At 39.3% G+C, this 25,810-nt stretch overlaps 1 protein-coding gene across 1 annotated transcript in view; it reads right to left on the reverse strand.

Moving 5' to 3' along the window:
* The window catches only part of GLB3 (hemoglobin 3), an 87,972-nt gene that overhangs the window by 28,498 nt on the left and 33,664 nt on the right, over nt 1–25,810 (reverse strand). The window contains exon 2 of the mRNA XM_089416890.1: nt 10,208–10,338. Within this exon, the coding sequence (XP_089273016.1) occupies nt 10,208–10,338 (131 nt within the window). The remainder of the gene's footprint in view (nt 1–10,207; nt 10,339–25,810) is intronic.

A 25,810-nucleotide genomic window follows, 5' to 3' on the forward strand; every position in this document is an offset into this window, starting at 1 on the left:
ATTTTGAGTAGGATCAATAGAGATGATAACATCATTTCCTGCAAGTGATCCTTTGATTTTAAATAGCGCACCGATGTTAATTTTTCAGATTGTTCTATTCTACTTTTTCGAATGAGGACGGCTCGGCATGAATCATAGTGCTCAAGGTAGTATATCCATGTCTTTCTTGAGAAGTTGTCAATGAAGGTGATGTAGTAGAGATGACCACCAATAGAATGTACAGGCATCAAACCACATATATCAGAATGAATGAGATGGAGGATGTCATTTGTCTTGTTCTCACTAGAGGGAAATGGTCCCCTTGTTTTCTTTCCACTTGCACAACCAGGACAAACTCCATCATGATGAGCTTGAACATCAGGAATACCTGAGACCAATTTCTTCAATTTCGGAAGAGCATCATAGTGTAGATGAGTCAGTTTGCAGTGCCACGACTCACTCAAATGATTGGTATTATGAACCAATGCTAGAAGTGGCCTTCCAATGACTCTATAGAGTCCTTCAAATCTTGATCCTAATATGAATGCATCTCTCATAGGTGAATCAGCAGGCCAAGTCAAAACTTTTCCTTTGATGAAGGCAACCCTCATCCCTTTATCTTCCAATGCGGATATAGATACCAAATTCTTCATTAATCCCGGTACATACATAACATCATGCAGCAGAACTGATTCCCCAGAATTCAACTGAAATTTGACAGACCCAAAGCCTTTCATGGGATGAGTGGATTTGTCTCCAAGAATGATCTTCAGCTTAGTTTCCCTCTCTACCAGATTAGAGAGGACTTCCTTGTATCCAGAGAAATGATGAGTGGCCCCACTATCAACCAACCAACTATCCCACGAATCCAGTGGAGAAGAACTAGTAAGGGCAAAAATAAGAATGTATTCAGATTTATTTACAGCATTACTTTCATACCTGGGAGCCCTTGACTTCTTTTGAGGAGGATGATCTTCTTCACAATCGCTTGAGGAATCTCTTCTTCTTCTTTCATATCTTCTATTGCAATTATTCCTTTGATTGTCTTTTCTTCTTTTATTATTCTTGTTGTAATGTGGCCTTTTTCTCTTCTCGGGACAGTCTCGTGCATAATGACCTTTCTTGTGGCAATTGTAGCATTCAATATGAGATAACGATTTGTCATAAGAGATATATACAGAGAACTCTCCCTCTTCATGCTTTTGAATCCTTCCTCTTGCTCTCATCCTTGATTCTTCTTAAGTAAGCTTCGCAACAATTTCATCAAATGACGAAAGGACATTGTTGTTGTTGATTGTAGTAATAAAGGTTTCCCAAATAGGAGGGAGACCTCTAAGAGTCACAACTGCTAGTTCCCTATCAGGCACATTTTCTCCAACTCTCTGCAATTGATCTCTAAAGCGAGAGATCCTCATAATGTAGGATTGAACAGCTTCCCCTTTGTTCATCTTGGTTTCCTTGAGTTGATCTTTCAAGGTGATGATCTCATTCAAATTATTGATTTCATAAATGTCGGCTATCTTGTCATCATAGTTTTAAAATCCAGAACCGGTGACCGAACCGGTCCACCTAATAAACCAGGTTTCAAACCGGAACCGGTGACTGAACCGGTCCACCTAATAAACCAGGTTTCAAATCGGAACCAGTGACCAAACCTGTCCACCTAATAAACTGGGTTTCAAACCGAAACCGGTCAAACCAGGACTGGCCAAATCTCAATGAACCGGTCTTTAAACAAATACATTATATAATTAGTTTTTAATAATAATAAAACTATTAAAGATTTAAAACCATGATTCTAAACCAATAGAGACAAAATATGCAAGGTTTGCTCATCTACATACCATGTAAAGGTGAATATATTAAAATGGCACCGATTGCAATACATATCAGCAACAAAATAAATAATCAATGAGGCTCTAAATGGCGTCTAGAGTCTGAAAAAAATGCTCTAAGCTATGGGGCCTCTGACCTACTGTAGGTCTACATATGTTAATTTTAGATAACAATGGTATGTTCTATGCTTCAGAGCAATTTACTTCAATTTTTCTTATTAGCCCAATATCAATTTCCAGATTAGCAATCACATTAACAATGATAGTAAATGCAGATAGAACATAAACAATAAGCAGAATACAAGCCAAGACAAGAGGACTCAATATTTGGCAGATGCCAGGGAAAAACCCCAATGTGGGAAAACCCTTTGATCAAATCTTCTTATTATTCTTCAAAAGTTCGACAAAGAGAGAGTACAATATACAAAATTTACTTGCCTAATCACTGTAAAACAGTCTAGTCAAACAGCAGTCAACAGGATGCCCTAACCAGAAAGTCAACGCTGGTCAAACTAGCAGAAAGTCTCTTCCAAATCAATCAAACTCAGTCAACTCGACCTCCAAAAATAGTCTAAATCAGCCCAAAATAGTCCAAAAAAATTCGGTCAACTCTGCAGTCAAAGGGCCTGCAGTCAACGCAGGTCAAACAACAGCAAATTCCTCAATTTTTGTGCTAGGAAATGCGACCTAAGGAAATTGGATTTCCTACCTGAAAAACACAATCAAAAGAGTGATTGCTGGCCCTCGGTTGATGTTCGTCAATGCTGCTGCAGATAGCCCAAAACAGTCTTGAAATTTTCAGTTAACCCAAGTCAACACAGAAGAAGAGAGATGCTCTTGTTTGCCGTAAGAACCAATGAGAAGAAAAGAGAGAAATATGTGTTGATGGTGTGTCCAAATGAGGAAAATGCCTCTTCTATTTATACACAACGTTGAGGGTGAAGAGACACGTCTGTTGGGCTTCATGAGCCTACATTAGACTGCTGGCCGACCTTGACTATTTGTCCATAGAAGAAATAAATTCATAATTCCATTTCTAGTTGTCAGAATGAGATGATCTTTAGATCAATCCTGCAACTCAGAAAGAGGAATCCAATAAAAATATCATCTCCATCATATGAGCTGAGCAAGGTGGAATTTGACCCTAGTTGCCAATTTTGACAACATATCAGTGATCAACAACATGATCACTCCTCATCATGATCAAACTCATCACCACTACTAGACAAGGGATCGTCAACATGAGCTACATAAATAATACGGCTCATAGTTTGAGGACTCCTAAAACTCCTATACAACTTTAGTAGTAGTAGCAAAAATAGACATCAAAACTACAAATCACTAATCAACATGGTCACTCATGAAACTCATCATTGATTCAGCACTACTAGAAATGGGATCATCAACAAGAGATACATAAACATCATCTAGCTCAAAATATTCAGACATGGATTTCTCAACCTTGTAACATGATAGAAATTTAAAAAGTTTAACATGCCTAACCAATAATTTTGGTTTGGTAGAAAAAGATTAGCATGCCTAACCAGTGGTTTTTCTTTGAGTGAAGGGTAATCAATACCACCAACATCAACAAAGTTCAACAATCAATGCCACCAACATCAAGGTTCTTAAATGGATTCATGCTATTGATCAAAGCCAATCTCATACCTTCACGCATGATAGAATCAAATGGAAACATTGCAAACCCCCAAACCATGACATCTTGAAAACCATTAAGTCTGTTGAATTTTGAGTGAAATCTAAAATTCTAGTTTCTCTATATGAAATTCAATGAGGTCGAAACCACTCTCAAACATCCCCAGTCATTTCATGGTAATGTTAAAAATTTAAAAGGATGAAAATGAAATGTCACTTTTACTTTAAGAATTTAACATTACTATTAATTACCAACATTGCTAGGGTTGAGATGTGTTAGGCAAATGAGAGGGTAGGATGTTTTCTTAGAGGGGCTATTTTTTGAGGAAACAACCCCAAATTTCCCTCAAAACAACTTCAAAATTCACAAAACTGCTTTTTGTGGGGCCTGTAGTTGGCCTGGCAATAAATTGACCGGTTTAGGACAGAACCAGCCAGTTTGACCATAAACCGGTAGTTCCGTCCTAAACCGGCCGATTAGGCCTGGTTTTTGTGAAATTTGGGCAAAATGGACCCTTCAACAGGGTTTTTTGGCCGGTTTGACCAATTTCCAGTTCAAGCCAGCCAGTTTTTAAAACTATGCTTGTCATACATGTCTTTAGACTTTCTTAAATTCCCAACATATGCAAGTAAATGATCTTGTAAACCCTCAACTATAATTTGCTTTGCTTTGGACCCACCTTTCTTGTACAAGCGGAAGCATTTTCTGGAGGCTCGGGCATCTTTCCTTGAATGTATTCCAACACATCATTGCTGTCAGCTATAATCTCCAACCTAACTTTCCATGCAGCAATGTTTGATGTATCACCCAACTTTTCATGCTCCTTGAAGGTAGAGGAAGACATCTTGACCTTGGCTAGGCAGTCTTCTTTTTGATAATGAGGGCTTCAATGCTTGTCTTCTTTTGGGCTAGCTTGTCCCATTCGTAGATCATTTAGAGAAAGGAAGCAACCATGCAAGCATCAGGGATATGTTGCAGCCATGAACACATTGATCAAGCCATCTTCTACCCTTCTCTTTTGTCTTGGTTCACATAAGTCTGACAGAAGGAGTTCGCTCAAGGGACCGAAATCACATGTGTGAAGCTCGCACAGATCTAGGGTTTTTTGTTTCTCGGACGCAGGCAAGTAACTGGGTATTTTCGTCCCCGAACGCTGGCACACAATGGCTCTAAGAGTGTCCAGGAAGCCTTAGACGCTGGCACAGAAGTCTAAGGGAGCGTCCAGAGTTTTAGAGGCAGATCAGATAGTATTAGTCCCCGGACGCTCGCACAGAGTGGTTCAGGGAGTGTTCAGGCAGTGTCGGACGCACACACAATAACTAGAAGAGAGCGTCTGGGGGTTTGGAGCAAATTTGGGTGAGTTTGACCCCGAACGCATGCACAAAGTCTTCCTGAGAGCGTCCGAGCAGACACAGACACCCTCACACACTACCCAAGAGAGCGTTCAGGGGGTTTCAGATGCACACAGTGAGTTTTGTTGAGAGCGTCCAAGGTTTTGACCTCGGGTTTAACAGTTACCTTTTGTTGGCTTGATGGGGCCTGACCCAGGTTCGAAGTTATTTAGCCAAACAAATCCCTACACTACTGGCCCTTTCAGCATCATCCCACGGAGTGCAGACTGAAATCTCACCCGAAGCAGTATGGGGGGCTGCTGGAACCAAGTTTTCGCACCCTTGAGATGTCTGAGGTGTCGATCTAGTCCTACTGTGCCTACCCTAACGCACGTCACTTCGCGCACTCTACTAACCCTCAATACCTTTGCGATCTTTTATGATCGTCTTTCGCGCAGCCCTAACTAGGGGCTGAGATGCTTTCGCACTGTTATGGCAGCGACCTACGCTATTTCCCCAAACTACACCACGCATCTTACTTATCTTCCTACAGATCTTAGTTAACTTTGTGTAAACAAATATTCTATCTTTCATTCACTTAATCAACACAGTCATATATATTTGTGCATCATATAAACAGTAGAAGTGCAATTCATACCCAATACATTCAATGCATAAAACAGGAAATACATACACAGAATTGATATGAAACTTCTCTTTATTAATACTTCCAATTGTTACAGACTCGACTCGCCCTGCGCACTCAGCTGTAGGGGTCCACGCACTCAGCTGCGGACTACTAGGCCTCTGCGCACTCAGCTGCAGAGCCTTCTCCTACTCTACGAACCAAACTAGACTTTACACTTCAGATCTTCCACTATGCTTCCATGTCCTTCGATTTCGTTAGATTATATGTTCTTTTAACTACTTAGAGCCTCGCTCTATTTAAATTTTATACAATCCCATGGTCCACAGACCATGGGTAGATCTCTACAGCCGACTTTACAATGACAAAATTGAGGGCAAACAACCCTATGACTCTTTTACAAGCTACGTGCTCTGCGCCCACAAAATGCAAAGTCTTTACATCAGAGTTACAATTTTTTACCAAAATCTAGGCTCTAAGCCCCAAAACTTCCCTTTAGGGGATCAAGGGTTTCTCTTTGTTGTTCTATAGATCTGTAGATCTGTTTTGTAAATCTCCGCTGCAAATTTATGTATTGGGCTCATTGTACTCTCTGCTGAAAACTTTTTATGACGATCTAATAAAGAAGAAGATTTGAAAGGGTTTTCCCCCTTGTGGGGTTTTCCCTAGTCTTGGACCAATCTGATGTCTCTTATGGTTGTGTTGTCTTCTTTGTCATTGCATATATTGTTCTATCTTCAGTTACAGTTTATGATTGGTTACATTGCTAATAATTGGATGCATTGTTAATGAAGAAGTAAATTGGGCTAAAGTAATTGATATAGCATAGAACAATTTGAAAAATTAACAACTAACACATATACCAAAAATTTTAGGAAATCTTCCCTCTTTCATTTCTGAATTAGACTCCATTTTTCTCTATAATATTTAAATACTCCTGAATTTTTATTTTTTATTTTTTTATTTTATTTATTTATTTATTTATTTATTTTATTTATTATTAAATAATCTTTTTTGCCTCACACCTCGATGAATGAAGGTTTATTGTTTCCTTTGTAAAAAAAATGTTTTTTTAATGTTTTTTTCTTCTTCTTTCTTTCTTTCTTTCATTGTACTCAAAACCCTTTTTAGTCAAATGTATAGACTTTATAACTTATATTATTTAACAAATGATCCTTAAAATAACTTTGGTTATTATAAATTTATGATATGTATTAACCTTGGAGTTAAGATTCTCTAATAGATTTTGAATCATCCTTTGGAAGGTCGTGACCTTAGATATCCAAGGGATGGATGGATTCTTAATTCGATTTTCCTAATCAATAAAATATGATGTTGCATTGGAACTGCAATGAACTACAATACAGATAAATATAGGAAGGCTTAGCGGATTGATCAACAGCAAAAGGAAAGTTGACAGGTTTGTCGATGAAAACTTTGTGGTAGGGTGGATAGGTGAGATGGTTAATGGAGGCAACGTAGGAGTCGGAGGAGGATGGGGGCAGCGGAGGCAGTTGCAGTTGCAGTTTCGTGGCGAAACTGTTGACAATCGCAGAAGATACAAAGCAGTTGATCGTGGTTGTGATGTTAATGGCAGAGTGGTGGCGGGGAATTGCAGAAGGGATCGGGTGGCGGTGGCAGCTAACACAAGGTTGTAGGGCATTCGTGGTAGGCAAAGGTAATAGTTGCGACGGCAGTCGAATAGAGCGGTGAACACTGGCCATTGGTTGTGTGGCAATCTAATAGTGGTGGTGTGTTGATAGAAGAGGCAGTGGTCGGGGGAGTCGTCGACGGTGGTCGCTGGTGGTGGAACGAGGCTAAGTGTTGTGGCAGCAGTGGGATTGTGCAAACATGTAATGACATTTGAATGCGGCGATTGTGATGGGAAGAAAATAACAAGAAGCAATTAGTTGCAGACGCAAGGTGGCTTGCAGGTGTAGCAGCAAACAACACAACGGCAATCGCGGGTGAGACAGCGACAGCGAGAGTGGTCAATGGTCCTGACGCGCGGCAAAAACACAGTTGTCCCGACGACGGTCGTCGGAGGCCTTGATGCTAGCGGCTAGTTGTTCTCGGCAATTGTTTTGGCGGTCGATCGACTATACTTCAAGTCAGCCGCAGGTAAGTTTTTTTTTTTATATATAACTTATTTTAATTTTTTTTAATATAATTTTGTTTTTTTCATATTCTACTTTTTGTTATTTTTTTAATGTTATTTTTTTAATATTATTTTTTATACATATATAATATATTTATTTATTTTAATTTTCTTTTTTTAATATATGATCCATCTTCCCTTTTTATTACAGCTTTTCTCTTTTTTTTTCTTTTAAAATTTTTTTTTAATCCTTTCTTTAAATTCTTTACAACAAAAATACAATTTTTTTTACTTTTTTTTCTATTTTTTTATTTTTTTCTAATACGTTTTTCCTTTTTTGTTTTTTTTTATATTTATAGCCCCTTTTTTTTAATGGCGAAAAGCCTTACAGCAATATGGAGAATCTCCAGAAATTGTGCAGCAAAATGCTTGAATTGTGATAGCAACGATGTTGACAAAGAGGCGATGGCCAAAGGCCGGATCAGACTGGCTTTGTGCAGCAGTTGAGCAACCATAGGATCGAACAACTCTGATACCAATGTAACGAACAAAGTTTGTATACTCAGAGGAATGCTCTGATACCAATGTGACGAACAAGGTTCGTTATAGTAGGTTAAACGTTCCAAAAGACTTGGAATATGTAGATCTCCATTGAAGATACAAGAATATATATATTAAAATGTTTGAATGAGAACGATCTTACAAATGAGAATGAGGGGTGTTCCTTTATGAACGGTCATGTCTCCTTAGACACTCCTCTTTGTTTAACTAATTATTATTTAATTACATATTATTATGATTATTATTTATTATCTATATTTATTACTTTTACATGAATTATATTCATAACAACCTAGTTGATTATGTGTGAGTATGGAGGTTTGCAGCCATTGGAATGTCCAATCATGGCCAGTTCCCCCATGCATAATTGTTGTTGCAAGTTGAAGCGGCCATTCATTTCGCAAGGAGAAGGAATGAAGCACTAGGGAGGTATTTTCACAGTATCAAGACACATTGGCTGGCACATCATTGATTCTCATGGCATTGTTCTGCTCAGTCCTTGCTCTCTCGCAGGTGGTCTTCTCAGTTTCCTACTTAATTCCCTGTGTTCTTGGCTTTTTCCTTCATTGTTTGCCTCTTTCTTTGACTCGTCCTCTGAGACCTGCAACTTTTGGTTGGCCTCCTTCTCACTGACTTCTCCTTCTGAGTTCTGGTTCAACCTCTCCATGTTCTGGCCCAGATGGTCGCACTATGTTTCAGTTGTTCCTCTCTCCCACTCGCTGTGTTAACTTTCCACCTTCTGACCCCAGACCTCTTTTGGTCCCTTGCTCAGCGCTCCCTATCTTTGGTTGGCTCTCAGAGGTCAGTCCTCTTTTCCTTCCATCTAGTGGTATTTCCTCTGTCCTGGGTTTTACATTTGTTAGTTGACCCATGCTCACCATGTCATGCCAAAAGGGCCCGTATCAGAAGGGGCACAGCCTACTTCAGGGAACAAGGAACCTCTCACGCTCAACTGAGAGTGGAGAGCTCTGCTCAGAATTACAGGGACAATATCCCTCAAGCCATACCAGAAGAAATTACTCAAGCTGAGAGGGAAATAGTTGAGAAACAAGAATGTTTAACAGACTTGGAGGTATTAACAGAGATTGCTGATTGAGTACCCGACACAGGGAACACCCGAGAAGTTATAGTCACTATATGTACAGCGTCGATATCTATTGGCACGTGAAGCTCGTTCTTGGATAGGTTTTGCTGCATCAGAAAGAAGCCAAAGAGGAAATTCGCCTTCTGTTGGATGAGCTGAAGTTAACAATGAGAAACCTGGATCAAAGGCTTGGTCAAATTGAAGCGCATATGGGCATTCCTCCAGATCCAAGCTGCTCCCCTAGCAGCAGCGAGAAGCCTATAGCTGTGGATGGCTCTAACTCCTCCAAGTCTAAATGACAGGTTCTTTTTCCGTTTAGTTTTCTTAGCTACTTTGATCACTTTTTGTTTTTCCAGTTAGATTACAACCCAAGGGGCGATGCTATCCAGTCTAGTTTTTTATCATTTTGCTGAACAATGTCAAACACTATGTGTAGATGTTGCTAAAACTGTTGCTCTATCTCTAGTCTGGTTTCCCAAGTGGCAGACCAGGACAGACTTCCAGCTGTTGTAATGTTTATCTCTGAATGATAAAATAGAAATTTTTTACTTACCAAAAAACAACAGTGGATCAATAAACATTCTGTTCTCCAAAAAGACTGAGATCATACTTGAGGGACCAAAACTTCAGGAAGGTTTGCACCTCGAGGGATTTGATCCCACTCGGTTTAAGATGGATCTAGAGTGGTTGTAAAGGAAGGTTCACAGATATGACATTCTGATTTCCTAAAAGAAAGGAGTTGTTTATATTAACTACTTTCCCTACAGAACAGTAATAGCACCTTACACATTGTATATTTAAGATCATCTTTATAACAACATAATCAGAGCAACAATCTTTAGAATAGTGCTTCATTTAGAATTCGATGTTTCTGCAATGAATTTACCATATTCAGTGCAAATAGTTTTATTGCATTCCCTTGTGAATAAGGCACACAAACCCGTTTAGAACATGGATTAGAAAAAAAGGTAGAGAAGGACAGACATATACAAGTCTAGTAGTGCAACTGGGGATACCTTTCCGTTGAGAATAAAGAGGCGGACCTCCCATCCTTTGAATAAAAAACTCATATTGGTTTTGGATGGCATCTTCTTTTCTTGAGTTGGCAAAGATTGATTGAAACCACTGCTGATCATCTGCGTAGACCCTGTTTCAGGTAATTCTCAGTATGTCATCCAAGTAAAAATGCTGTAATAGGAATAATGAACTACAAAAATTTACTTCAGGCTTATAGAAACAGCAACCAAGATGACCTATCATTCTTGGACAACAAACCAAGGACTGTTGTCAGAAAGAATGCACAAAAAACTTATATTATAAAAATTACACAAACAAAAGACAAAGGAAACTGTGAAATAATTTGAGCATTTAAGCGAACTAATAATTTTGAAACAGCAGATCCCCTCTTGCAACATATCACAACACCACATCAACAGCATACACAGTCAATCCTTTAACTAAGGAGAAACTTTCTCCTAACTTACATGGATATGGATATCTGTAAGGATACAAAACGATACGGCAAGTGATATGAATATAGAAGATTTCTAGAAAAGTTCGGAAATGATACTGTAGGGGTACAGCATTAAAGAACAGACTGGAACAAGATTGTCCCAAAATTAAAACTGCACCAGAACTAGTTGAATAGAAGATACATAAAATATTCAACTATATATATATTTCCAAACCATTAGACACCAAATATGCAATGTTTGTTGATTTATATTTCATGTAAGGATGCAAATCAGAAAAATAACATTGAAATATAAGTTCTGAGATATATTAAATTAAAGTTCTAAGAGAAATTACATAAACATTAGTCTCCAAATGACTCATCTGAAATCTGTCTCACTAAACCCACTAGACCAACTTGGCCGAGCCTAGAGATCTAATGTTTTCCTTCTCTGGCTGAATGGCTGCTATGTGATGTTTTATATCAGTTGGCACTATTGATAGGTTTCAAATGGTTCGTACATGACCAGATGATAATAATTATGATTAATTTTCTTAGCTATATTGCATAAGGCATATTTTAAAATTATAGTATAAAAGATTATTTACCTTTGTAGAAAGTTAATTGGCATCAAACTTAAGTAAACTCTAGGAGGATTCTCTAAAATAAGACTGCACTAAATTCATTAGAAAAAGTCCTAAACTTGTCCAAAAGTTCCCCACAAAGGTTCCAATCCCAAAGACATGCTTCGCCCCTCGTTCGCTATCTAGCACATTCAAGCAGGCTGATTCAAATGGTGAGGCCTGCTGCAAGTCCCGCGTGACTTTGGCAGAATAGATAATCCCCACCTGCTTAAAGTTTCTTGACATTTTAATCACACTAAAACATGCTTAGGTACATGGATCATTTGTATTTCAAAGTATCTAGAAGGCCTGGGAGACATGTAAGCCACTGCTAAAAAGAAATGGAGAGCACATCTCAACAAGCATTTCATTTAATGACCACTCTTTATCTTACACACCAGTTTTGGTATATGAGGGAAAGCTATTAGCAGGCATGAGATGGTAGAATTCTCTGAGGTTCTTTCTAAATGGCATCAAAATTGCGAAGGACCTCTATGATATATGAAAGAGAAATTGCTTATGAGTCATGACAGGGATGAAATCATGAGTAAATTCAAGCATGCCAATCTAGACAAGATTGTCGCTAGGAAAATCAAGGAGTTTATACCAAGAAGCCTCAACTTCAAGTTGAGCATATCTTCAACCATTAGTGCATGGAAAGAATGGGTATGGAAATGCTCAAAGTCTTTGACTGGGCTCTCCCTCTCTTTGAATGTTAGTGGTAGGTCAAGTAGGATCCCATTGAAAATAAGCTTAATAGATGCTTGAGCTTTAGCTCAAAGCTATTAACATGGCTCTTCCACCAAACAAAAACGAGAAAGCACTAGTTGAGCCAAAGAAGGTCATTTTTGCAGAGTTGTTAATCCACTAGGGGCTAATGATAGGATGCCCTTCACTTGTGAAGATGGGCACTAGACGCTTGTTCCTTGTGTGCAACAAAGGAATCTTATGCATCTATTTTGGAACTACTCAAAAGCAAAGGCACTAGGGAATTGAATTTCAAAATTCTATAAATCCATGTTACAAGGCTATTATCACTTCGAAAGAAGCATTGTTAGGAGATGACAGTTGTTGTGCACCATAGCTTCAAAATAATTGGCAGCTTATCAAACTTAAAAATTAAAATACTATTGTATTTAGAAGTGGGAAAATTATACTGTGCTTGGAAATAACTCTATGCATGTCATTTTAAGTTATTTCAATCGTTTCTCCTTTGTTGATCCAAGCAAAAAAGTTAGCAATGCAACTTAATCACATCAAAGAGTTTGAATGACCGCTGAGGTTGTTGAGAAATCAAGGGCAGCTAGATTAGGGTGATTTCTCTTACTTTGATAACTACTTGTGATGTTCTTTTATGATAGCATCTTATTTTCTTTGATTATTATAGTGTTCTCATCATCAAACAGCTACCAAACTATGAAGATCGATAGACCAAGAGTACACAAGATAGAGGCTGCTAACCAGGGCCAAAACCTCTCCCTTGAGAGGAAAACCCACAAGAATTCTTCTCTTCTTAAAGAATCTTCAAATGAAAATTCCAAGACCTAAGACCCAAGACAAAGACCCCTCCAAGACCAAGTCAACCTTTCCTTTGATGAGCTTATCCTTTCACAAAGTCAACCCAAGTCAAACGGCTTCCGACTTCAGGTTTCGGCCTCTATTTCAGAACTTCGGCTTCTATTACAGGTCTACAACTTTTCAGCCCTCTTGCAGCGGCTGATTTTCGCACGTGTGAGTAGTTTAGGGCAGAATAAGGTCCTTCTCTCCTTCGCTTGGCTTGGTCTTCTTTCCTTAAGTATTTGGCCTTCAAACTTGATCTTGTTGACACCAAACTTCGTCTCCTAAAACTGACTGCAATGATGCCCTAGTTCTTTGCACACGTGGGATATTGTGGCCCAAAAATCAGACTTTAGAAATTTGGTTTCTCTTTCTTGAACTTCGCTTGCCCTTCAGACTTCTTTCTTCTCATGATCGAACTCCTTCTCTTGCTTGATCGAGTGTCTTGGATATATACTTCAAATGAGATCGAATGCACTTATATATGGGCTTTCAAGAGAGCCCTCATGAGGTCGACTTCATCATTGTAGGCCGACTTCTTCTCTTGCAGGCCGACTTGGTCTTGAAGGGAGCCTTTTGACACTTTTTTACTTAAAATAAATTCTTTTGACTTCATAAATTGATGCCTAATAGGGTCTTTTACATATGACAATGACTCTTTGACTTCTTTGACTCTATGACAAATACTAGAAGCACACAATGGGTTCTTTGACCTATAAATAAAATGACCTTGAGCATGAAACCCATGTTATAAAATAATAATAATAATTCTCTTTTATCTTTTACATCAAATACATAAAATCAATAGTACATAATGTTATGAAGATTGAACTTAGTTACATATTTCAACACTCCCTCTTAACTAGGGAGGTATTCATAATACATACAACGTACATGAACATTCTCATACTGAAGAATTCTCATAAGAAAAGTCGGATCGATAAGCCATCTCATAAGCTATCTTTTCAACTTATATCAATGCATCTCATTATATGAACCAACATTGTCATATAGCAAGGCCTTGACTCACAGCTCTATCTCTCCACAAGATTAGAGCACAATGTTGGGGAGACAGTGATATATAGACACCTTCATCATTGTCTCTCAAGGCACATACTCTATCTGGATGTTCACAAGGTATGTCCTTTTAGGACTATTCCCATCTTGGATTTACACATCCTCATGGAATCTACTCTTCAATTACTCTTACCTATTGAATGCCCTACCTCATCCTCAAAGAGTATCAGTATTGGTATCATATGCTTACACAATCCTCCGTTTTTTCTTCATAATGTGAAGACAAGAATGATGTGTCTATCTCTCCCTCTCAACTAGGGAGGATCTATTCATTCCTATAAAAGGAATATACCCAAGCTCCCTCTTAACTAGGGACTTGTTTTCAATAACAACTATCTTCTCTTTGGTGGATATCATGGTACTATCAGCTGCTTGTAGGGATCCTCCTTTCTGCATCATCATGTCATGGATGAACTTCAACTTCATCATGGAGCCATCTTCTTCATAACTTCTTCGTAGGGCTTCGACCATCTTCTACATCACTTCCGTTCAACGAACCATAGTATTGAACCAATAGTCACGTCATCTTTCCTTTTCATCAGGAAGTGACCTCCTTCTTCATCATTTCGCTATCCTTCATACTGCTACCTCTTCCAACTCGTGTTCCTTTTTTAGAAGCATCCATTCAATCTATGTGTACTAGTTGTAGGTTAATTTCTACGATCCTCTTTCGGTAGCCCTGTTCCAATTCAACAAGATTCTTGCTTCCAAAAATCAAAAATTAAACTTCAAAAATATAATTACCTCTTCATGATGGCCTTTCGTCATAATATCAACTTTTGCAACACCAACATCCTGCATATTATTCGAACCCATCTCCAAGACATTTATTACCAAGGTTCTTCCTCTTCCTTCATACTCAGAGTTTCCATAAATTCTTCATGGAGATGTCATAGCTAATCCTTCTTAATTGTCATTAGATGTTGATTACTCATCACATCTTAAGTGGCTACATCTTTACGAACTCTTCTTTAGCTTCTTCATATACTGCTTCTTTGGAATTTCTATACATAGCTCCTTTGTACATAGGAATAGTTGTTTCCAACCACCTCATTTTTCATGAGGTCATATGGCGTTGATTCCATATTGTCATTATGTAGAAGAGTTCAAGGCAGATTGTATTTATGCCTTCAAGTACATTCATAAGGAAGAGTCCCTTCTTCAATCATGCTCATGAGATAGAATATTCCAACCATTCTATCTGTAATTAAGTGATGGCATCGCTTTATCCATCTATCAAAGTTAACAAATATATGCATACCTCTTCCTTCATGTGATTATCTAGGCTTCCTTCAGCAGCTTCCCTTTCTTTGCTTGAAGATGAGAATGCTTCAACTAAACTGTCGTGTTGCACTTCTCTGTCAGCATACCTTCACCCTTCTAGACTGTGGATCCCACACAATGTGGAATGTCGACTATCTATGTGACACTTGCTTCTTCTAAGTAGAGGTGAACCTTCTAACAAAGATTCCAATGGAGGAACTTGATGATCCTTATTCTGCAAATGCTTCTTCCTAGTGATGATGATGATCTACCTTTCTATCTTGCCAGATGAGTATTCAACCATCCAAACTACTACTTTGGCTATCCTTTCATGCTTCATCTTAATTATGCTATAATGCATCTTATCATGACTGTAATGCATCCTACCACGACTTGCTATCTTCTATAAACTGAAAATGAATTATACTACTTCTTTGGAATTTCTATACATAGCTCCTTTTTTCATAGGAATAGTTGTTTCCAACCACCTCATTTTTCATCAGGTCATATGGCGTTGATTCCATCTTGTCATCATGTAGAAGAGTTCAAGGCAAATTGTGTTTATGGCTTCAAGTACATTCATAAGGAAGAGTCCCTTCTTCAATCATGCTCATGAGATAGAATATTCTAACCATTTTCTCTGTAATTAAGTGATGACAGGGCTTTATCCATCTATCAAAGTTAACAAATATACGCATACCTCTTCCTTCATATGATCATCTAGGCTTCCTTCAGCAGCTTCCCTTTCTTTGCTTGAATATGAGAATGCTTCAACTAAACTGTTGTGTTGCACTTCTCTATCAGCATACCTTCACCCTTCTAGACAGTGGATCCCACACAATGTGGAATGTCGACTATCTATGTGAAATTTGCTTTTTCTAAGTAGAGGTGAACCTTCTAGCAAAGATTCCAATGGAGGAACTTGATGATCCTTATTCTGCAAATGCTTCTTCCTAGTGATGATGATGATCTACCTTTCTATCTTGCTAGATGAGTTGCTTCAACCATCCAAACTACTACTTTGGCTATCCTTTCATGCTTCATCTTAATTCTGCTATAATGCATCTTATCATGACTGTAATGCATCCTACCATGACTTGTTATCTTCTATAAACTGAAAATGAATTAAACATATGAGAGACCTTCAATAGTAGAGGTCTTGCACTTCTTCCTTCTTTGACTTCTTCTCTTCTCGTTCTTCAACTTCTTTGGTCACATGGGCTTCACTTCTTTCCTTTCTTTTCTTGTTTCCCTTCTTGACTTTAAGACAATTCCTTTTGAAGTGCATGTTACCCACCACTTGTGGGTAGTATCCATAGGAGAATTTTTTTCTCCTAGATGGTCCTCAATCAGTAGCTAGTAGCCCCTTGTAGCCACCAGATAGCTCGATGTGCCACTATCTCCGACACCTGAGCCAGCCATGTGGTCCCCCGCTCATCTGTTACGATCGCCTGTTTGAAGGTGGACCTCCCGACCCCGAAGGTATGGCTTTTCATTGATATAGTTGAGTAATTTTGTTTACTTATCATGGACACTTTTGGGCATGGATTGGTGGGGGGATTCGGCGGAAAGAGTGCGCTAGGTCTGTACTCTTGTCTCCTCTCCCCGATTTGGTGGTTAGCCTTGTATGCTATTCATGTGGGATCTCCTTTACAGGATACTAGCTTTAGGGCTAGCACTACATGGGAAATCCTGATTTTGGTTGTGTGGTCCCGCTTCCCGACACCATATACATCACTCCCCTCTGCTCATTACAACCCCATTCATCATATTTCCCATCCGGGTCCACATGTGTCCACTGGGTCCACAAGGAATTAGCCTCCCCCTCCCCTTGTCCATGCCTTGGGTCAAGCCTGGAATGATGCCCTGGAGATTGATGCAACTAAAAACAAAAGAAAAAACATATTTGGCCACTCTCAACAGGAAATTGTACCATAAAATGCAAAAGACGGCCGGGACATACACATTTAGCACGTGGGAAAAATCCAAGCATAAGCTCTACCTCTTATCTATGGCCATCACTCTATTTCCTATGGGCCCCAGATTGGCCCTCCTCCACATTAACGAACCCATGATTGTCCCAACCCCTGGTGGGCAATGAACTTCCCCACCTTAAGGGGGTATCTACTACTATATACTACACATCATGCTCTTCACTCTTCCCAATTCTAGGCCTAACCCTAGAAGGTCTCCTAGGGCATCAAACGAAATCTTTTGTAGCCATCCAAACACCTTGAAAATTGGTCCACAACTGCGTTGGGGTCTTCTCAAGGGGTCCTCGAAGTTTAAGCACAATTCGACAATGGAATCCCGAGACATACCAAGCCCCAGCTATAAGACCATCTCTTTCACTAGGTTGATTTGGGTTAGTGTCCTCTTGAAGATCATAGCATTCAAGTCTCAAAGAAAATTAGTCCTTTGATCCCATTCTCTTCCCTAATTAGGTCAAGCCCCTCCTTGATTGATCAACTCCATACCCTTGACCTAGTCTGGGTCCACTTGGGTTCTTTGTGGTTCCACAACTCTACAACTTAAATTCCAAAAAGATTACATACAATCCATTTCTTCACAAGGATCTTTAGCCTAGGAAGCCCCTTATCAAAGCATATCCTCCAACCCTAGGTCTAGGTATCCTCATAGCCTTTCTTAGAGAGCTAATCACCTTGCTTTCAAATCAAGCAAGCTAATTATTTGAGCCTTTCTTCTGAATAGGCTTTAGGAATCACCTCATATCTTATCATTGACCCATCCATTCTTGTGATTCCTCTCATACCGAGACTCCTCCCATCGATGAAAGTCTGTAAAGAGCAGGGAGCCTTAGTTGAGGTGACAGTGGGCTATCACTCCATTGTTGCCCCTTGACCTAGTAGTTGCTCTATAGGATCCCCTCCTAGGACCCCTACTAGTTTGAACGATAACATTTTTGGCGTCGTTGCTGGGGACACGAAACGTGTGTCTTGTTCCCCATACAACATATTGACATGTCATTCTTGGCGACTCCATTGCAAGAATGAAGCCCTAGTACTTCATTTAACTTTAAGGTCAATGCTTGTAGGGTGAAGCAAGTATTTCTCTACGCACTTTTAAATTTACCCTGGCGACTCCTACATAATTTACATGTATATCTCAATAGGATGTCTTTCTTTGATGATTTTCCTGCTTTGGACATCACTAGCATCCCTAGGCACCCTAATCATGTCACAGGAAGGATGGTACGTGGGGTGCCCGTGTTTGATGGTGATCCACTCTCCGCAATTGATCATGTGGAAAGATTTATTGTGCACGCTTCAAAGGAGAAAATAGCCCACCAGGCTGTCCTTATACTATTGTTCATGAGCTCTCTCCATGGTCATAACTCATGGTTGCATAATCACAAACCTAGGAGCATCTCATCTATTGAGGAGTTCTTTGATGGCTTTCTTAGACATTTTCAAGTATGCCCTGCATTAAACATTCAAGAGGAAGCCTTCATTGAGCATCATCATGACCTTGGGAATCTAGATGATGAGCAAGAAGGGGGGTCCTCCCTGGGTCCACATGACGAAAAAAGGGATGATGATAATTCTAAAAGGACATGTGACAGGGAGGGTGAGTCTGTAGAGAGTGAAGTTAAGGTTAACCCTATGTTTTCCAAGGATACTATCTCTGATGATCCACCCTTTGAAGACCATGGAGAAGGTGATCGCATAGCCCCTTCAAACATTGATAACAACAATTACTTACATATTAAAGAAGGAAAATGGGAGGTCTGTGGGAATCGTTTTGACAAGGACCCTATCTATGACACCGATGATGATGATATCGATAGGACCCTTGTCTTTCCTCACAATCCTGGGGTTGTAGTTGAGTCCCATGTGGACCCTTTCCTCAACCCTTCTTACATTATCACTAATAATGAGGGATCCTCCATCTCTCCGAAATGCAATCGTCATGGGCAACCTTCTTGTTGTGTTTCTCCATCTCATCAGTCTCCCTTTCCTACTAATCATGACCCTATGGTGGCCATAAAACATGACATAAATGATAAGGACCATGATGGAGGTGATATGCCTGAGGTTGCCATCCATCAAAAGTTTATGAGCCTGATTGTTGACATCTCTATCTTTTGGTTAGAAGAGAGGATCTCGTGGAGTAGATTACATCCCTTTGTTCCCTCTTCTCCCATGATCCTCCATGTGTGGGCATTCTATTTTCCCACCTCCCGCCCTACTAAACCTCCATTGGATTTGTTGCATAAGTAATCATTGAGAAAAATGTTTTTATATTGATCTGATGATGTCCTAGTTGCATTGGCTCTATTATTACACGTAGCATTTGTATATTATATGCATGTTAGGTTAGGATGCATGCTGATTTCCACATTAGAACTAACATCATATGATATTATCATGCTAGATTAGTTGCATTAAAATTGCATTTAGAGTAAATTTTATTTCTTGTTGATTTTATGGCCTAATATTAAGCATGGGTGATCATAAGACACCACAAAAACATGTTGCCCCATGTGCTTGGTCTTTGATATGTGCAGGTAACAAGTCTGCGGTCCCAAGAGATTGTTAGTGTTCTCATGACCTCCCCATTCAAGTACGTTCGTGCACTCTTCTGAGAGATCGTGTCCCAGTTGAAGCCAAATGTTACCCCCCACCCGTGGGTAGTATCCATAAGAGATTTTTTTTCTCCTAGATGGTCCTCAATTGGCAGCCAGCAGCCCCTTGCAGGCACCAAATAGCTCGATGTACCACTATCTCCGCCACATGAGCCAATGATGTGGTCCCTCGCCCATCTGTTATGATCGTATGTTTGAAGGTGGGCCTCCATTTGGGGTTTGGAAAGGGTCACATTGGCACTTGTAGGGTGAGCATAGAGAACCATAGGCCTCCACCATAGTAGAGAGCACTTCATGGATCCCCAGTGCCATTCAGTGATTGTTGGTGTTCCATCTTTTGGATGAGAATGATGCCCCTGGATCACCATCCCCAATCGGCTTCACATTGCACCATTCACTTGGCAAATGTTCCAGGGTCCAGATGAGGATGTGTCTCACCACGGGAGACAAAGGGAGGGCTTATGTCATCATCCTAGCCCTTACATATGGTTTACAAGCATTATCGATTCACTTGGAGACCCATGAGGATGTCATTGTGCCCCCACACCCACTTAGGGACACCACATGTGACATGCTTGGATATCAAGGGGCCAACCCCTTTTTCACTATGTTTGGAGTCTATTCTCTCACCTTGGCACACTTTGGACTCCACTAGGCCTTCTCAATGGCCCAACAACTCATTATGTTTACTATTTTGCCCTCTTGAGAGGCTTATTTTTTGTTTTGAGCTATCTTGGTGGGCTTGTCACCAAGGAATGTTATTGTTGCACATTATTTTATTAGTTGGGGCTTAATTAGGCAAATCGAACTCTTTAGAGAGGGTATAAATTGATGAGAGACTCATTCATTCCTCTCATCATCACTTGGATTGGATTAGTATCTCTTGAGAGATTTTCACACTTTTTGTTGGGGTGAAATTTTTGGAGTTTCTTGATGCACTATGATGTTTGGATTTTCACTATTGTCTTTGGAGCTTCTTTCTAATGCAAAGTTGATGAATGGATATACTCTCTCTCTCATGTAAGTGAACTTTAAATGTTATTCTTGTTATCTTACTTGTCAAATGCATGTATATTGTTATCATTATTCTTGTATGGGTTAATATAATGCGAAATTCTTCTGGGACCTTTGAATAAGTGATTTAATGCATGCATTTCTCTTGAGGGATTGGGTGAATGTTCCTAGAGGCACCTCTTAGGTTGAAAGACCTTGAAACTTCATCTCTTTGGCATATTTGAAGTATAAATCTCTAATAACCTAGTTGTTGCCCTTGAGTAGGCTAGTGAAGGTTAATTAGGGCTCCTTAGCTCACAAAATTCCTTGATCTAGGTGTATCTTGACTCCATTAGGCCCCCTAAGCAAGGCACTGACCCTCGCATCCTCTTGGTGGTCAAATTTATCTTTATTTTCTTCACTCTTCCCAATTCTAGACCTAACCCTAGAAGGTCTCCTAGGGCATCAAGCAAAATCTTTTGTAGCCATCCAAGCACCTTGAAAATTGGGCCACTACTATGCTAGGGTCTTCTCAAGTGGTCCTCCAAGTTTGAGCACAATCCGACAGTGGATCCCAGAGACACAACAAGCCCTAGCGATAAGACCATCTCTTTCCCTAGGTTGATTTGGGTTAGTGTCCTCATTAAGATTAGAGCATTCAAGTCTCAAAGAAAATTAGTCATTTGATCCCATTCTCTTCCCTAATTAGGTCAAGCCCCTCCTTGATTGATCAACTCCATACCCTTGACCTAGTCTAGGTCCACTTGGGTTCTTTGTGGTCCCATAACTCTACAACTCAAATTCCACAAGGACTACACATAATTCATTTCTTCACAAGGATCCTTAAGCCTAGGAAGCCTCATGTTAAGGCATATCCTCCAACCCTAGGTCTAGGTATCCTCATAGCCCTTCTTAGAGAGCCAACCACCTTGCTTTCAAAGCAAGCAAGCCAATTATTTGAGCCACTCTTCTGAATAGGCTTTAGGAATCACCTCATATCTTATCATTGACCCATCCATTCTCGTGATTCTTCTCATACCAGGACTTCTCCCATCGGTGAAAGTCCGTAAAGAGTAGGGAGCCTTAGCTGAGGTGACAGGGGGCTATCGCCCCATTGTTGCCCCTTGACCTAGTCATTGCTCTATAGGATCCCCTCCTAGGACCCATGCTAGTTTGAGCAGTAACAGTGCCCATATTCATTACATTCATAGCACTGAATCTTATACATTTCAATTTTCTTTTGAAATTTCTTTCGAGGATCAAACTTTCCAAACTTCCCTTTCCTCCTTATCATAGTTGCATATGCTTGTGTTTGCTCATTTGATCCAACATCATTCTTCGCCTTCAATTTGGTTTCTTCAATCTTGCATAATGACCATAAATCACTGAATGGAGTTGCTTCCTGTTGAAATGTGTAACTAGGTTCAACCTTCATTAATATGAAATGTACTTTTGATTCTTGTAAATTGTAAAAAGAAAGAAAATTTATTATTGTTATTGTTGTAGCATGGGTTTCATGCTCAAGGTCCTTTTATTTAGAGGTCAAGCACCCATTGAGTGCTTCTAGGATTTGTCCTAGGGTGAAGAAGTCAAAAGAGTCATTCTCATATGAAGAAGACCCCATTGGGCACATTGTAACATGTCAAAAGAATTATTTTTGTATTCAAAAGTGTCGAAATACCCTCCAAGACCAAGTCGGTCGGGCAGCTAAGAAGTCGGACTCATTAGCGCATGTCGTCCTCCTTGGAAGCATATATATAGGAGGGAACTCAACCTCCTATGGACACTCACTCACCTATCATCATCTAAGCGAAGGAGAAGCAAAAGAAGGCTAGCGAAGAAGGAAGAAGGATGAAGGACAAAGATTTGGATTGTTTCTCTCTTTCTCACATGTGCAAAGAAGGAAGGCTAGGGTTTTGATGTTGCAAGATCGAATTTGAGGAAATTGCAGAAAGAAGGTCGAAGGAAGGTCTATTAGGTCACCTACAAGCCCTAGAAGGAGGAGAAATCCAAGCGAAGGTCAAAGGAAGCCTTGGAAGCCCTGAAATCGTTCACATGTGTGGATGCAGTAACTATTGCAAGGGCCAAAAATTTCAGACCTGCAGTGAAGGCCAAAATTCTGTAGCTCAGGGTCGAAGTTGTGCAGCTAGAAGAGATTTGACTGGGTTTGACTTGGGCAGAGGAAGCACATCATCAAGAAGGTCAAACTTGGGCTTGGAAGGGTATTGGTCTTGGTCTAGAGGTCTTGGGGTTCGTCATTTGAAGACTCTATATGAAGAGAAGAAATTTTTGGGTTTTCCTCTCAAGTGGAGAGGTTTTGGCACTAGCTTGCGGCCTACACCATGTGTTCTTGTGTATTGTTGATCTTCTTGTTTTGGTAGTTGTTTAATGATAAGAATAACATAATAATAAGAGAAGCAGCTAATAAGTAAAGAAAAGGTAAAAAGACATCACAAGCAGTTATCAAGTTTCAGAGAAATCATCCTAATTGCAGCCCTATAGATTTCTCAACACTTCCTTCTTTCCATAGATGCTTGATACAAAGTTGCCCCGTTCATCTGGTAATGAATTGAGTACAAGAGTGGTCAACTCGGAATCTGATATTGTTTCTCCTAGCTCTTGTAGTTGATCTCTTATTTGAGATACCATCATGAGATATGACGCCACCCCTTCTTCCTTTGACACTTTCATCTTGTATAATTTGGTTCTTAGAGATATTATTTCTCCTGTAGTACTTACAAAAAACAACTCTACCAACTTGTCATAGATCTCTTTTGATGTCTTCAACTTAGCTACAAAGGGGATGAGAGAATCTTTGATTGATTCAATGAGGATTCTTTGAGCCCTTATTTCTCCTTTCATATACTTTGATAATGCTTGAGATTGCTCTTGTGAAGGCTTCAAATTGAGCCCTTGACATGTTCAATAACTTCATTTTCCATTAGAATTAAATCTATTCTATTTTTCCATGCAAGGTAGTTCGAGGTCCCAACAAGTTTATTGTTCTCCTTGCAGAAAGAATTCATTTGGTTTGTAGATTGAGACAAAGTATAAAGTACTTGTCAAATGAAGATGTCTCCTTGATGATATCTTCCACTAGATGCCTTTCTTGATGATCTTCTTCAAGAATGACAATGCTTCTTCGATATAAGGAGGGATGTTCGAGATGTGATCCTTTCTTCAATGAGAGGAAGATCACTTTGGTTCCTTTGATGATGTTGAAGTGTTCTTCTTGCTTCCTTTTGGATGATGTAGAATGTGGAGGCTTCCAAGAATACTTTAAGTGTGTAGAATCCTTCTTTCTTTGAATGGAGGTAAGATCCTTGAGGTCTTCTTCCTCTTTCAAGAGTTCTTCCTTCAAAATGATAGTGTCTTTGTGATGTGTTGACTAGTCATTTTTTATGATTCAATCTTATGCTCAGCCCTTGTGTATCCTTCTTCAATTGTATGATCTTCAACCCACCTCTTCTTGTCACCTTAGCTCTGAAACCATGTTGAGAAATCAAGGGCAGCTAGATTAGGGTGTGTTGACGCGCAGAGTGTCTAGGTAGCGTGACAACGCTCAGAGTAAGGGTTGTCACTCTTAAATCCTTACTCCGTTTAGACTCTCTCCTAGACAAGTCAAGGGGGGTAGTCCCTAGGCAAATGGATGAAGATAGCCTGTGAAGAACAAACTCTAGGAGATTTTAATGACGGACAACTTGATGAATGAATCCCAATTAATTCAGATAAATAGATCAAACGCCAACGTAAACAAGACACGACCACAAGATAGAAACAATTATAGACCAATGCCTTCGATATTTAAATTAACAAGTTATCCAGAACGCTGAAAAGCGACAATCATAAATAATCCATATGCAAGATTTAAAATTATTTTCGTTGACTGCCCAAATCTAGATTTAATAAATTTTCTTCAATAGCCAAATATGATTGAAAATGTTTATCGCACAAAATCATAAAAATTGCATTTAATGACCAAATGACACTAAGGAACTTTAGGTTAAATTTTTTTTATTACTCCTTAGGAATTTAATTTAATCGAAGGGTTAAAAAATCAAAATTTTTAATGGGCCATAGGCCACATTAAAAATTTAAGCGAAAAAAAAAACCCCAAATTTTATTTTAAATCCTTACGTCAACAAATTTAGATTTATGACTTAAAGTTTTTTAATTTTATATTTTTTAAATGTTTTGGATTTTAAATATTTTAGATGTTTTTAGACTTTTGAAATTTTATATTTTTTTAGATTTAAAATTTTTTTAATGTTTAGGATTTTTAGAAAAAAATTTAGTGTTTTAATGTGAATTGAAATGTTTTAGAATTTTCTTTGAAATCAAAATTAAAATCATAAAATCAAAAAAAAAAAATGAATGTAAATTCTACGTATATACATATAACATAAAAGAAACGAAAAAACTAACCCAAAGTATGTAAATAAAAACTAATGTCTAGACTAACCTAAACCCTAACCAAATACAAGAGAACTAACCTAAACATAATGCATTCATAACAAAAAAAAAATCAAAGTACTTTATTTTATTGCTACTGTAGGTGAGACGGAGGGAGCTAGACGACGGCGCAGAAGGGAAATGAGGCAACGTGGAGAGTCTGGCAAGCAGCATTGGAGAGCCGTAGAGGGACGAAGAAACGCGTGGAGGAGACTGCGATGGGATCTATTTGTGTTTGCAGGTGTGAGCTTGGAAAATGACAACACGTAGGCTAAGCAATGGGCAACGATGGAGTTGTGGATCAATAGAGTAAGGCAATAGCAAAGGGTTGGCAAGTATGCATAGGAGAAAAACCACAGAGAGGAGAGGGTGCAGTGAATGGCGTTGCGTGAGGGTATGGCAGCGAAGTCACACACAGCAATAAAAACGCATGGACAACAGAGCAGCGTGAGGAGCTTGAAGGGATGCGTATGGAAAGCGGAAGGAAGAGCTATGCGAAGGGGACAAGGGCAACGAGGAAGGGAGAAGACTGCGTGGGGGTTTCAGTTTTTGCTAGATGGCTAGGCAGCATATTTATTTTCTATTTTTATTTTAT

The sequence above is a fragment of the Pinus tabuliformis genome, chromosome 3_2 (genome assembly GCF_031772625.1).
Source record: "Pinus tabuliformis cultivar Carrire ecotype Pingquan chromosome 3_2, CPIR1, whole genome shotgun sequence".
Lineage (NCBI taxonomy): Eukaryota > Viridiplantae > Streptophyta > Pinopsida > Pinales > Pinaceae > Pinus > Pinus tabuliformis.